This window comes from Balaenoptera physalus, assembly GCF_965194825.1.
Source record: "Balaenoptera physalus genome assembly, chromosome: 14".
NCBI classification, from domain to species: Eukaryota; Metazoa; Chordata; class Mammalia; order Artiodactyla; family Balaenopteridae; genus Balaenoptera; species Balaenoptera physalus.
The window spans coordinates 70,060,088-70,075,925 of NC_138893.1; the positions used below are offsets into that span (position 1 = coordinate 70,060,088).

The window sequence follows — 15,838 nt, forward strand, 5'->3', positions numbered from 1 at the left end:
AATTTTATGATATGGTGTCCTTAAAAAGAAGATAGTGATATGTCTTTGAGCATGTATCCTATTATTATTCTTCCATTATATTTCCAAAGTGATTTTTTGTACTTCAGTATGAACACACTATGTAAGTATAAAAAACAGTTACAGTGTTTGGAGACAGTCAGTACAACAGTGAGCTTTATAGAAGGGAAATAAATCAGTTGCCTTATGTTTATTCTAATTTCTAACCCTAAGAGAAAAAGTGTGATTATCTTAGTGCCTCTCTTTGATTTAAGTTATTATGGGAGGAGGAGAGAAGGAAACATAGTCAAATTTATACTTTAGGCCTATTAATCAAGATTTACATTTTTTTTCCTTAAGTTTCTTTAGATTGCAATATCACTGTGTCAGAGTATTTTCTCGTGTGTAATTTACCAAAAAAATTGATGATTAACTCATAACTCTTAAGAAACTCTTAATCAGCCACTGTAGGGAAGTTAAGCCTTTTATTCAGGTACCTAAAAGAACATTCCCATATAAAAGCCATAATCAGCCATCAATTGCTGATGTTTTTTTCTTTCTGCAAAGGAGGATTTCTTATTTCCTCTTTGAATCTATTGCCACTTTGAGATTAGTATAGGAGACTAACAGGCTAAGTGTAGGAGAATTTGGTTGATTGTTATTTTCAAAGATTACAATGGGATGAAAACCATCCTCTGTTAGTTTTATCAAATGTATAACTCAACTAATTTATGTCCAAAGAGGTACATGACAGAACTAAGACTCTGAGACCACACATCTCAGATACATTTGTAGGCAACCTTCAGGAGAGCATCTAAATTTTGTCCCTTATGTTTTGCTTTCAGGATTCCCTCTTTGTCTTTCAACTGTTTATGATGTGTATAGGTGTGGATCTCTTTAACTTTATCCTGTTTGGGTTCATTGAATGTCTTGAATGTTTAGATACATTTGGTAAATTTTTGGCCATTATTTCTTCAAGTATTCTTTCTGTCCCTTTCTCTTCTCTCCTGAGACTCCTGTTATGCATGTGTTGGTACATTTGGTGATGTCCCATTGGTCTCTGAAGCTCTGTTCATTTTTCTTCATTCTTTTTGTTTCTCAGACTGGATAATTTCTACTGACCTATCTTCAAGTTCACTGATTCTTCTGTCTGCTCTAATCTGCTTTTTAATCCCCTCAGTGAAATTTTTATTCCAGTTATTATGCTTTTCAACTATAGAATTTCTATTTGATTCTTTTTAAAAATAATTTTTATCTCTATTGAGACTCTCTATTTGTGAGGCATTATTCTCATATTTTCATTTAGTTCTTTAGACATAATTTCCTTTAGTTTTTTTTAATGGATGTAAAACAGCTGACTTAAAGTATCTGTTTAGTAAGTCCAACATCTGGGCTCCTCAGGGTGGGTCAGTTACTAATGAATACTTTTTTTCCCTGAGTAGGGACCCTACTTTCTCATTTCTTTGCATGTCTCAATTTTTTTGTTGAAAACTGGACATTTTAAATGGGCCAACTCTTGAAATCAGACTTTCTCCTTTTCCCAGAGTTTGTTTTTGTTGCTGTTTGTTTAGTGACTTTCCTAATCTAGTTCTGTGAAGACTGTATTCTTTTTCATGTGTAGCCACTAAAGTCTCTGCTTGGTTAGATTAGTAGTTACCTAATGATTGGACAGAGATTTTCTTAAATGCCTAGAGCCAGTAAGTCAGTCTTCGCCAAAGGGCTCTGTGTATATGTTGGGGCCTACCTTCAACACTCCACCAGGCAGTTGACACTTCCTTCCTGCTTGCACAGAGCCTCAAGATCAGAGTGAGGGGAGAGGTTAGGACCTTCTCAGGTCTTTCTTGAGCCTGCGTACAGCCATGGGCATGTGTGTAGACGTCTAGATTCCCGAGGGTACTTAGAACTTTTCAAAGTCCCATAAGTACTTCTCATTCCTTAGCTTTTCCTCTGAAGCTTTTTGGTTAGCCTATTTACCCCAACTGTAATCTAATGCCTCAGGCAGCTACACTGTTAAACAGTTGACTATAATTGTTTTCAACAAACACCCCTGGGAATTAGGCTTTTCACCTTGGACGAAGTCTAAGTCTGGTCAAATAAAGACAGCCTTGTGAGTGAGGTCTTCCAGGGAACCACCAGACAGGTCAGTTGATTACAGTTCTTTGAGAATGGGGCTTTGAAGGAGCTTCAACCCTTCTCTGCCCCCTCTGGTGGCAACCAGGCTGCTTTGATTACAGGCTGTTGGTTAAGGCTACTACAGAGCTTGGGAAAGTGGAATAGGAATAGGGCAAGTTAAAACACCATACAACTCACTGTGTTTACCAATATTCAGCCAATTTTTCTTTAATAAACACTCCTCAGACTGCTGCAAGCCTTTGGTTAACTCCCACAGTTCAGAAAAAGATGATTCTTACAAGTTTTGCCAGTGTTCTCATTATTTTTATGCAGGAAAGAGTTCTCCGAGATTTTTACTCCATTGTTTTTGTTGATGTGTCCGTATCTTTGATAAGTGCTTGTGGATAAAAGGGCTTTCAACGAGTTATTCCACATCTTTTAGATAATCCTATATTATTTCTTATAATATACTTTTGATTCTGCTGTTTTGGTGAGATAAGGCAAAAAATAAAAATTGTTGTTTGAGTTTATGTAGGAAGTTTAGAACTTCAGCAAAGGAATTTCTTCTTTGATAGAACTGCAGCTATTTGAAGTTAATAACCTGAAGTATTTCATCCAGAATTCTGAGGTTGTGATCCAAACTGTAGTGAAATAGAAAGATAAAACCCTTTTATTCTCAGCATTGTCTCAACTCACATATTGGTTGTCTATCTGCATTTGTTGTTTATTATGTATGCAGATAAGAAGGGTGTAGTTAGAAGTTGTTAGGGTAGAAAAGAGTGTAAGGAATTACAGAACAAAAAAATTAAACTGTTATAAATCCATTGTTGGGCAAATGAATACTTTGAATATTGATCTCAGACAGTTTTAGAGAGCACTGAAGTTCTGGAATGTGACCGTCTCCAGCATTTGGGTGTATCAAATAATACTTTAAAAGATTTTTAATTTTTAGCAGTTAAGCTAGATTTGAATTGAAGACTCAGAACAAAATATCCCATCAGTTTTTTAGGATGAATTTACATTCTTGAAATAAAAAAGTTGGTAGAATGCAGGGCATTTTAACTCAAAGCTAATTTGTTTCATTTGCTTCACTTCTGTTGTACTAGGGAAGTAAGTCCCTTGTCATCTCCCATTAATGTTTCTGTAAATAAAGGATGTAATTGCCTTGGGAATAGTAAAAGGAAAACATTAGACTTCTTTTCTTTTTTAAGGATAGTTTGTCCCCAATCTAAAAAAGCATCATCACTCTGGAGTTATATCTGGTCTCTAACTTACCTGCAGCCATTGTAAAATAGATGGAAAATTGCAGATCCATGACTCACCTTCACACCTGTAATTACCTCAGGCTAAGGACACCTGGGGTGACTTTTAACTCAGCATTTTTTCCCCATATCCACTTAACTCTATTATAGTGCCTCCTAATTAATATCTGTGATGTGATGTTCCCTTAATGGAAATGGCCATTTCATCATCTATTTGATGCTGGATTTCTGCCATCTCCCTTCTTAGGAGACTCTTAAGTATGCACTGCAGTCTATCTGCCTGATCAATTCCATTCCTTCAATGATTCAACCAGGCTCAGTGAGCTAATGACTGTGACTGTGCTGCCTGAATCTGTAGAAGAGTTTGAGAAATTGGAAATAAATTAAATTTATCATCATTGTGGGGCATCTGGTTGGTATCAGACTTTTAAATGAATATGAAACAGGTCATGTAAACAGGCAAATACTTTTATCCAAACAGTGTTATCCCTCTACTTGCTGTGATCCTCCCTGGAGCAGTCATGAGTTAAAACCTTTCAGTAAGTATAGATTGAGGAAAAGAATTAAAACTCCAATCTTCCCCTTTTTTCCCCTCTCTCGTGTTCCTTCACAACATCCAGTAAAAGCTTCAATACTAAAAGGTGTTACTGTGGTGCTGGGAGATTATTTTGTTGTTTCTGTTTGGTGAGAACATAAAGCAGATGCCTAGACATGAAACTTACTGAGCAGAATGTTGACACATTTAATATAAAACCTGCCCTCTAGTGAATCAAATCGTCCCAAACACCACAGGTCCTTATATCTTTTGTGAGTGTCAGCAGAACTGATAGAAAAGACAAAAGCAGACACCACTGCTTATGGTACTGGTATTTTTCATAGAGTTAACAACACTAGAGGTGCCCATCACTACAAAAACAGCCCAGTGCTTACTAAATGACACCAGCTCATTGGGAAAGATCCAAATAAAGTTGGAGTTTGGCTTTTCTTAATTTTTATTAATCATGGGAATGAAAGGCAAGAGTGTTTTTTTCTGCTGCATAATCACCACTGTTTTAATGATACTAATAAAAGTGGGGTAGATGGTTTTTGTATAAATCTTCTTTCTAAGGGCGTAACGCATTAGTAAGTAGAATTTCTTTAATCTCCAAATATTTTTGCGTGTTCATGATAAACTTTCATTACTAGTAAAAGAAAATAAGAATTTTTCTTACTACTATAAAGTCTAAGAACTCATAAAGTTGTAATGAGCTGTTAAAAAGATTTAAATGGGTTCCTTAAAAGTTTTTAACTTAGGTGAAAGTTTGTCTTTGTGTATGAAGTCTTAAGGCTATATTCCTAGAGAGAGCTATCACAAAGGTCATTGTCTTCTGTCTCTTCTTTGCTGTTATCACTGTTCACCTTTGCATTTTCAGAGAAGTTTAGCAGCAAATTTAAATTTAAAGCAAGCTAAGGGCATTTGTTTTTCAGAACAAACAACATAATTTTGAAAGATGTTTACTTAGAAAACTCAGGATTTAATTTGTTTAGAGCAAAAGCATCTGTATGTGCATTTTTGATTTCCCAGACCTGAAGGAAATAAACCTAACCTTGTTTCTCTTAGGAGAGAAGACAAAAACCATCCTAATTTGAAATAGAAGTTGATCATTGATATTTTATATTTTTCAACCACTTTTCAAAAGACAGAAGAGGTGTTTATTTGCATAATTAAGAGATCAGAGTAGGCATTATTATTGTTATTATTATTATTAATAATAATAAACAGGGAAAATGAGGCGTGTCCACTGCAGGGCAAAAAGCAAAAGAACAGGACTATTCCCGGCTGTCTTTATTCCCAGTCAGGCCAGTAGACCACGTGTCTTTTAAACCCCACGTAAATAGAGTCATATATCTTTGGCTTCTCTACTCCCTTACAAAGTTAAGTCTGATGACACCAATACCAACCTGTGTATGGTATTGAAGGATTTTAAACTCGTCTTATTTGGTTTTCCAAGCTATTCTATGAGGTAAACAATATAAGAATATTGACAAGCCTAATTTTTAGATGTTGAGATGAAGTCCAATGAGATTTGGTTACTTAAGGATTCACTTTGGGTTCCTCGTGACTCTTAATATCAGTGTGGTGCTCTTTTTGCCATGCCACACTGTCTTTGTAAATGAATTTTTTAATATGTCAATTATATAATACTTAGTCCAGATTAAGTATTTCTGGACTCATTATTTTAACCTCAGTGTTCTTCCTGTTTTGCTCCTTAATTATGTTTATGCAGCAAGTACTTACTCAACTGCTTCTATATTTTTGCATTACAAGATGCTAATGTAGGCACACATGTTAATAATACATAATCCCTGCCCTTGAGAAGCTGTCAGTCTAGTGAAGGAGTCAGATTATTGAGGTATAATTGACATACAACAAACCGTATATATTTAAAGTGTGCAATTAGGTAAGTTTTGACATATGGCTATGCACATGAAGCCATCTTTTTGCCTATGTTTTAATTGGGTTGTTTGTTTTTTTATTCTTGAGTTTGGAAGTGCTTTATATATTTTAGGTAAGTCTTTTATCAGACATACGAAGTATGTCTTTTCATTATCTTAACAATGACTTTTGAAAAACAGAAGTTTCTAATTTTGAAGTCTAATTTATTAATTTGGGTTTTTGTTTTTTTGGTTTTTTTTGTTCTTTCTGGTTTGATTACTGTAGCTTTATAATAATTCTTGAAATCAGGCAGTGTGAGTCCTCTAACTTTGTTCTTCTTCAGAGTTGTTTGTTGAATTTTAGAATGAGTTTGTCAATATCTACAAAAAAGCTTGATGAATTTTAATTAAGATTATTTTGAATCTATAGATCAATTTGGGAAGATGACTCTTTAAAAAAATTTTATTGAAGTATAGTTGATTTACAATGTTGTATTAATCTCTTCTGTACAGCAAAGTGACTCAATTATACACACACACACACACACACACACACACACACACACACATATTTTCATATTCTTTTCCATTATGGTTTGTCAGAGGATATTGAATATAGTTCCCTGTGCTATACAATAGGACCTTGTTCTTTATCCATCCTACATATAATAGTTTGCCTCTGCTAATCTCAAACTCCCATTCTTTCCCTCTCCTATCCCTTCTCCTTGACAATCACAGTCTGTTCTCCATAGAGTCTGTTTCTGTTTTGTAGATATGTTCATTTGTGTCATATTTTAGATTCCACATATATGTGATATCATATGGTATTTGTCTTTCTCTGACTTACTTCGCTTAGTATGATAATCTCTAGGTCCATCCATGTTGCTGTAAATGGCATTATATCATTCTTTTTGATGGCTGAGTAATAGTCCATTATATATATATGGACTATATATAAATACCACGTCTTCTTTATCCATTCATCTGTCAATGGACATTTTGGTTGTTTCCATGTCTTGGCTATTGTAAATAGTGCTGCTATGAACATAGGGGTGCATATATCATTTTGAATTATAGTTTTGTCTGGGTATATGCCCAGGAGTGGGATTGCTAGATCATACGGCAACTCTATTTTTAGTTTTTTGAGGAACCTCCATACTGTTCTCCATAGTGGCTGCACCAATTTACATTCCCACAAACAGTGTTAGAGGGTTCCCTTTTTTCCATACCCTCTCCAGCATTTGTTATTTGTAGACTTTTTAATGATGGCCATTCTGACCATTGTGAGGTGGTACGTCATTGTAGTTTTGATTTTCATTTCTCTTATAATTAGAAATGTTGAGCATCTTTTCGTGCACCTATTGGCCATCTGTATGTGGGAAAACTTGACTTCTTAACAATATTTAGTCTTCGACACATGAGATATCTTTATGTTTATTTAGGTCTTATTTAATTTCTCTCAGTCATATTACATACTTTTTATTGTATACTTCTTTTACATTTTCTCAGACTTATCTCTAAGTATTTCATATTTTTTGTTATTGTAAATGTAGTTTTAAAATTTCAGTTTTTGACTGCTCGTTGATACTGTGTAGAAATATAATTGATTTGCAGATTGCAATTTAATATGTTAATTGCTCTGCTGATGCTGTATGCAGAGTACTGCAGAGCACAAAGAAGGAACAACCAACTCTACTTACAGTGTCAAGGAAGCCTGACATAAGAAAACATTAATTTTGTAGTTATTTTCTTGATTTGTAGCAGACTATCTTACCCAAAATACTAGGTGAATTTATAGTAATTAAACTGTAAATTATTTAAAATTGTGAAAAATTATTTTTAAGAAACAGTGTGCTCAGTAATAGACTAGAAACTCTAGTATTGAGTTTAAATCTTTTAAGTTTTTATTATGGAATATTTTAATCATTTATAAAAATAGAATAGTATTTTTCATAGCTTTATTTAATATTTACTTATATTGTATATCTATGTTTATATTTGTGTATGTATGAAAATTTTCAGATCTACAGAAAAGTTACAAGAATAATACAAGGAATTTCCATATAATTTTCACCCAGATTCACCAGTTTACATTTCTGCCCCATCTGCTATATCATTCTTTCTCTATTTTCTTTTCCTGAACTAGGAGTATATTGGAGACATTCTGCCCTTTTACCCCAAATATTTTATTGTATATTTCCTAAGAACTAGGACATTCTCTTACATTAGCACAGCATAGTTAATCAAAATTAGGAAATTGAACATTGATAAAATACTATTAGCTAATCCCTAGTCAATATTCTATCAATTATCCTAATTTTATCTTTTGTAGCTTTCCCCCCACCCAGTCTACAGTCCAATCCAGGATCAGACCTTGAATAGACTTGTCATGTATCCTTTAAGCTGGGACAGTTTCTCAACCTTGTGTTTGTTCACCTTGATATTTTTAAAACATTGAAGCCAGTTACTTTGTAGAATATCTCTTTTGGGGGGTTTGTCCAGTGTTTCTTCATAACTAGATTCAGTTTATTCAGTTTGGTAGGAATCCCACTGAAGTGTATCTTTTGAAGAGAAAAGTAGTACTGTAAAATTCGCATATAACTTATATGTGTATATAACTTCAGTCAGCCCTTTGAATACACATTTCCTTCATATATGGGGACCACCTCTGTGGATTCAACCAACTGCAGATTGTCTAGTACTGTAGTATTTACTATTGAAAAAAATCTACAGTGTAAGGGAACCCGTGCAGTTCAAACCCATTTGTTTGAGAGTCAACTATACTAAAAATATCATTAATCTTAGTTCTCAGTGTTGTCTTGTTTCTTTTTTTTTTTTTTCATATGTGAAAAGTATAATCTTGCTCAAGGTTTTCAGCTTTTAATTTTACTGTTTTGTTGATTCTTATCAGGTCAAGTAATTATTGAGTTGACCATAGGAGTTGGAATGAGCTTATTTACTTAGTTAAATAGAACACTTTTTTTAAAAAAAATTAATTTATTAATTTATTTATTTTTGGCTGTATTGGGTCTTCGTTTCTGTGTGAGGGCTTTCTCTAGTTGTGGCAAGCAGGAGCCACTCTTCATCGCGGTGCGCGGGCCTCTCACTATTGCGGACTCTCTTGTTGCGGAGCACAGGCTCCAGATGCGCAGGCTCAGTAGTTGTGGCTCACGGGCCTAGTTGCTCCGCGGCATGTGGGATCTTCCCAGACCAGGGCTCGAACCCGTGTCCCTGCATTAGCAGGCAGATTCTCAATCACTGCGCCACCAGGGAAGCCCCAAATAGAACACTTTTGACACCATCCCTTTTGATATGTTCAGGTCCAGTGAATTAGAAATCTATGTTATGTGCCAAGCTTGGTACATCTTCTCATCAGATGAATGTTAATTATGCTTTTTTCCCTCCCTGTCTTCTCAGGCATAATATCCCAGTTTTACAAAGTCCTTTGAAGTACCTTGCCTGTTGATATTCAAATCCTAAATTTAATTTTATTGACACTTTTCTTAGGGAATGTTTTTATGTAAAATTTATTTTTTCAACAACACAAATAAAAAACCATCTGATCACTGACATTGAAGACAGTGGACTTTTATAAAACACAATCTTTATGTACTCCTTATAGAAGAAAAAAATGAGTATGACAGACATTTTGTTTTCTTTGTTGATTGGGACATTCATTCACTGTATGATAATTGCGGTGGCATTTGGAGGCATCATTTTTTTCTTTATGGGAAGTAATAACAAGTCATTAAGACCAGCAGGGTTTTTTTATTTGTTTGTTTCCTAACAGAGACCCTTTAGAAGGTGCAGTTCTTAAGAAATTTTTTTCTGGGGGCAGTGGTGGTGGGATGAATTGGGAGATTGGGATTGACATACATACACTAATATGTATAAAATAGATATCTAATAAGAACCTGCTGTAGAAAAAAAATACAAAAATTCAAAAAGAAAAAAGAAATTTTTTTCTGAAAAATAATAGTGGCAGATTATTTGTTTCAGGTACTGAACAGTACAGTGAATACACAGGCTATGCCGAAACATACCGCTGGGCCCGGAGCCATGAAGATAGGAGTGAAAGGTGAGTTCATTTCTGACGTTAGCATCTCATGGTCAAAAGCTAAGGAATGTGGGTTTGACCCTGGTGCAGTCTGTCTTCCATCTATTCTTATTTCAGAAATATAATTTTATTCTTAAATTCAATAGTACAGTTTCATTAGTAGTTAAAACAATATCACCATCTCCATATACCAAAGGGAACAACAGAGAAAAGCCAAATGTCTAAACCAAGAAGAAAGGCACAGCTCAGCTGCTAATTGTAAGCAGCCAGTGGAGGTTAACTTCCAAGGTCAAACTAATTAGAGCTTAAAGCCTGTAAACAGCTTATTTAGTTATCCTTACCTTTTCTGTGAGATTAGGTTAAGTGGGGGAAACCTATGCTGGGACAATTTGCCTAATGCCACAAACAGTTGATAGCAGAACCTATGTTGAATATTGCTGCTGCAGCCTCCTAGGTCTTACTGAAATATATTTTTACACTTTGACATTTTTGCTTCCCCACTAAGTTGGTTTACCAGAGGTAAATTTTTACAGAAAATGTGTGTGGCCTATGTATGTATGTTTCAATGCAAAAGAGCCATTGTGGCAGAAAGAATCAGCTATTGCCTGTGTAGCCATACAACCTTATCTTTGTAATATCTCAAGTCTAGTCCCTAGTCTCTTTCCCTTTGTTTTGGTTAAAATATGTGGTTGCAACAATTATCTATGTGAATGTTTAATTCCTGATAATTATTTGCAGGCTAACATGAAGGTTTCTGTGGGTATTCTTCAGTGTGAAAAGTTGACTGCCATATCAGTATATGCATGTTTATAAAGAGATGAAATATTTGGAATTTCACATTTCCAGAATCACCATCTCAGCCAGTTTTTCCTGTCTCCATGGGCAAATTGTTAACGTCTGCTTTGATTTCTTTGCCTTTTTAAAAATAGTTTTGCCCAGTCAGCAACTGAGCACAGTAGGGTAGAATTTTGTACTGAATTATTACACATTTTTTACAGAACTTGACTTCTTGGGATTCATTCTTGGACAATAAATGGTGATGTTACAAACTCATTGACTTAGAGCAGTTCTTTCAGAACAAAGGAGGAATGCGCTCTTGTTGAGATACAAACACCATGTCTTTAGTATTGGAGGAAAACAAAGAACTAAATTCCTTTCGTTTGCCCCCGAAATCTTTCAACCTCGAAGACTCATTGTTAATGATGTGTCTGTTTATAATACGTACTATTTTTTCATTTTACTGTTTAATGCCTGGCAGTCCACATTATGTATGCCTTGGAATTTAAAAATAAAATGGTGTTTTTCTACCCTCCTGATTTGCTGAGATATATACCCACTGGTTTGTTTGTAATGTATTAACCCTGCCAAAGTCTCAGAAACCTGACCCTTGTGAGGGTTTTATTTTGTGAGTACCTTTCCCCATTCCTCATTTCCCCCCATCTGTCCTGCCCCAGGGACGACTGGCAGCGGCGCGGCACTGAAATCGTTGCCATCGATGCCCTTCACTTCAGACGCTACCTCGACCAGTTTGTGCCTGAGAAAATCAGACGCGAGCTTAACAAGGCCAGTAACCTTATTTCTTAGTTCATCTGGCAGCTGTCATCTATTTACTGCCATTTTATTAATGCTGAAATTAATGCTTTCTGGTAATTCTTGCAGTGTCAGTACGTCTGCCCACAGCTCTCCTGATTTAATGGGTCTGTCAGCTTGTACAGGATGTACTTTCCATTTCGTAATTGTTTGATTACTGATGCCAGATAGACTGTTACTTGATATTAAGCCCCACACATGCATTTATCTCATCAAGTACATTTAGTTGCTTTGGAACATTATCATCGTAAAACCATATAGAAATGAATGAACCCTGAAAGTTTTTATCAAACCTGCCCAGTGACATTTTTCTCTACAAGGTGTGCTTATCAGGATTAAAACAGATAAACCATGAAAGTCGAGTCACTATTGTTCTAGTATAGATAAGATTGACATGTAAATTATTTATTTATTTAGTAATTTGACATATTTATGATGGAATCTGTAGTTTTCTGTGCTACTTAGTTTTGTCTCCTATAGTCATTTTCTTTTTTTTTTTCATTGTGTTACAGAAATAGAAAAATGAGCCAGGCCTATTGTTAGTTTAAAGTTTTACTACTGTTAACCATAGCAAATAAACTGTCATACAATAGTGTTCTAAGTCTATTCTCTAGATAGATAGGGCCTTACCAAAACAGTTGATGTCTTCTTTAGTTCCTCACATTACTCTCACAGCCAAGAAGACTGACCCAGTTCTGAAAACCATTGTTTAACTTCCATGAGTAGGATTTGGTCATGAAATTCATTATTAAGATAATGAGGTTGTGGTTTTGCATGACTACCCATGTGCCAATCCCTACACAGACTTCTGGGAATGACAGCAGACTAGGTGTATCATTGCAGGTGGACTGGGACTGCCCTTGGATTGGCATGTGTGGCGTTCAGTATATCATCTTCACATCTTTTCCCTGGGTCTTACCACAGGAATGGCCTCTCTATGGTGCTCTGCTTATCCCAGCTCAACCGCCTTGCCTCTCATATTGTTAGTAAAATAACCAAATAATCCAGAAAGACTTTAGTACACTTAAAAGTTAGTAGATATTTCAAATATAATTACATTTATTATCATATTCTAATGTACTAAGAATCTAATTTACTGTTAAATATTTTTTTTAATATATAATTTATTAGGTTATTTTAATGTTTGAAGTTCTCAAAGGAATCTCACAAAAGTTTGAAGAGTAAATGCACTATTTTCCAAAGTTCAACTTACACACAGATTCCATTTTTCTTTTAAGTAATTCCTCATAAAAGCTATCCAAAAAGACTATTCTTTGATATATCAACAGATATAATTTCTCTTTTACCTGATATTACTGAGGAATATCTTTTATTATATTAGGTACCTTTTAATTGTGAGCTTGCTTTCACTGTTCTAAACTCTTGCCTTAAAGCAGTTGTCTCCAAGCACATGATGTTTTTATTACATAGCATATCAAGTAGAATAAGATTTATATTTAGCTTTTCATCAGATGTGTATGTGAATTTGTCACATGGTCATTAATACTAGAAGACATTTATATAAGCAGTAGGTATGGGTTCCCCCCCAACCCCCGCCGCCTGCCCACAATTCATATGTTGAAGCCCTTACCCCAGTAGGTCAGAATGTATAGAGATATGATTAAGTTAAAATGATGCCAGGGAGCGCCCTAATCCAATCTAACTAGTATCCTAATAGAAGAGGAGATTAGGGCATACAAAAAAAAATCAGGGGTGCATGCCCGCGGGATAAAGATCCTGTGAGGGCACAGCATGAAGGTGACCATCTGCAAGCCAAGGAGAGAGGTCTCAAATGAAATCAAACATGCTGACACCTTGATCTTGAACTTCTAGTCTCCAAAACTGTGAGAAAATTAATGTCTATTATTTAAGTCACTCAGTCCATGATATTTTGTTATGGCAGAGAAATACATGAAAAGTTTGGAGAGAAGCATATGAAAAGGAAATGTATTTAACCATTATCATACATGAACACACATTTAAAGGCTCCCTTTTTTTTTTAAACATTTTGTAAAATTTATTTATTTTATTTCTGGCTGCGTTGGGTCTTTGTTGCTGCACGCGGGCTGTCTCTAGTTGCAGCAAGCAGGGGCTACTCTTCGTTGCGGTGCGTGGGCTTCTCGTTGGTGGTGGCTTCTCTTGTTGCAGAGCATGGGCTATAGGCGCATGGGCTTCAGTAGTTGCGGCACGTGGGCTCAGTAGTTGTGGCTTGCAGGCTCTAGAGCTCAGGCTCAGTAGTTGTGGCACACGAGCTTAGTTGCTCCGCAGCATGTGGGATCTTCCCAGACCAGGGCTCGAACCCCTGTCCCCTGCATTGGCAGGCAGATTCTTAACCACTGTGCCACTAGGGAAGTCTTAAAGGTTCCCTTTTTTTTCATGATAACATTTATATTCCCACAAATGCTTTCCTGGAGGAGCTAGATCATTCACTTTTAGAAATTATCTATAAATATGATCTTTTTAAAAGATAACCCTGGACATAAATAAATCTCTTTTTAAATTGCCCATGGCTAACTGATATTCTCTACATTTACTTGGATAGCACTAACCTTCAGTTTCCCATCCTCAAAGACACCAGAAATTTTAAAGATGTGAAGCCTTGGTATATGTGAATAGGTTAAGTTAGTTGTAAGTATTACCAACACTGAAAAACATTTATTTGTACAATATAGAGTCCTTATGAGACATACTTTATAGAAAAAGACTGAGTCTTTAAATAACCTGGCAATAGAAGTTTTATTTCATTCAAGTCATATTTTTTTTGTTGTTATCACCACATTTGGAAGGGGATTGTTATTAAATCAGAGCTTGATTAACACAACTGATCAATATTTGCTGCTGCTATTTCTAAGAAGCTCAACATTTGATCATTTATAATCTTTTCTTGAAGTCTGTGTTACTTTACTTTTCAGGAATATTAGTTCAAAATGTCTCATTTTTAATGAGCTTTCCCTTAAGTTTCTCAATGTATAGAATCAGGATAACCATAGAGAAACCTAATCTAATCTTTGATTTCACACATGAGAAATCTAAGGTCTACATGATGTTTTCATTTTATATTGCATCTTTTAAAAATTTTTTTATTTGTTTATTTATACTTATTTTTTTTAATTTATCTTTGGCTGCATTGGGTCTTTGTTGCTGCACGTGGGCTTTTCTGTAGTTGCGGCGAGCGGGGGCTACTCTTTGTTGCGGTGCGCGGGCTTCAGTAGTTGTGGCTCATGGGCTCTAGAGCACAGGCTCAGTAGTTGTGCGTGGGCTTAGTTGCTCCGTGGCATGTGGGATCTTCCCGGACCAGGGTTTGAACCCGTGTCCCCCTGCATTAGCAGGCGGATTCTTAACCACTGTGCCACCAGGGAAGTCCCTATATTGCATCTTAAAAAGGCAAAATCAATTTACTAATGTTACAATTATTTTAAAGATAAAAAATCATCTATAATTTTACCTTTCAAATAATTGTTTTCATTTTTGTAGGTCTTTCCAAATGAATACTAACTTTCATATAAATGTGTGCAGAAGTTACCTATAATATTGTATTTATCCATTTAATTTATCCATAAATTGTAAGTATTTTTCATACTTTCTAATGATCTTCATGATAATGTTTTTTTAAATAAATTTGATCTTTTTTAATCTATCTATCTATCTATCCGTTTTTGGCTGCACCACATGGCATGAGGGATCTTAGTACCCTGACCAGGGATTGAACCAGTGCCCCTTGCAGGGGAAGCACAGAGTCTTAACCATTGGACTGACAGGGAAATCCCCATAATAATATGTGTAATGGCCATAAAATTGGTTGGATTGATATACTAGGACTTAGCTACTGTTTTTGAACTAAGAGGTGGTCCCAAGTTTTTCTCTATTATATATAATGTAGTAAACATCTTTGTACAGTTGTTATTTAATCAAATAAAAGAAATTTACAAAAGAAGAAATTTATAAAATTATTGTTACTGAATCTAAGTATAATTTTAAGACTCTTAATTAATATTATTTTATTCTCTTGCAAAAGATTCTTAAGGAACTTTTTATGTTATGCTTGTTTTTAAGAAATCACAGTATTCTAAAACATCAGAAAATCATTATCAATACCAACTATGTATTAGTTTAAGTTAGACGAGTATGGTAGATTGATTTCATATAAACAACTCTTTTTTAAAATTATTTATTTATTTTATTTTTGGCTGCCTTGGGTCTTTGTTGCTGCGCACAGGCTTTCTCTAGTTGCAGAGAGCAGGGGCTACTCTTCGTTGCAGTGCGTGGGCGTCTCATTGTGGTGGCTTCTCTTGTTGTGCAGCATGGGCTCTAGGCACACGGACTTCAGTTGTTGTGGCACTTGGGCCCAGTAGTTGTGGCTCGTGGACTCTAGAGCACAGGCTCAGTAGTTGTTGTGCACAGGCTT

At 35.3% G+C, this 15,838-nt stretch overlaps 1 protein-coding gene across 4 annotated transcripts in view; it reads left to right on the top strand.

Annotated features, from left to right (window-relative positions):
- PARG (poly(ADP-ribose) glycohydrolase) overlaps positions 1-15,838 on the top strand; it is a 113,068-nt gene that overhangs the window by 79,214 nt on the left and 18,016 nt on the right. For all 4 annotated transcript variants that reach the window (XM_082423479.1, XM_082423477.1, XM_082423476.1 and 1 more), the window contains 2 exons: positions 9,786-9,864; positions 11,298-11,406. In XM_082423479.1, the coding sequence (XP_082279605.1) occupies positions 9,786-9,864; positions 11,298-11,406 (188 nt within the window). The remainder of the gene's footprint in view (positions 1-9,785; positions 9,865-11,297; positions 11,407-15,838) is intronic.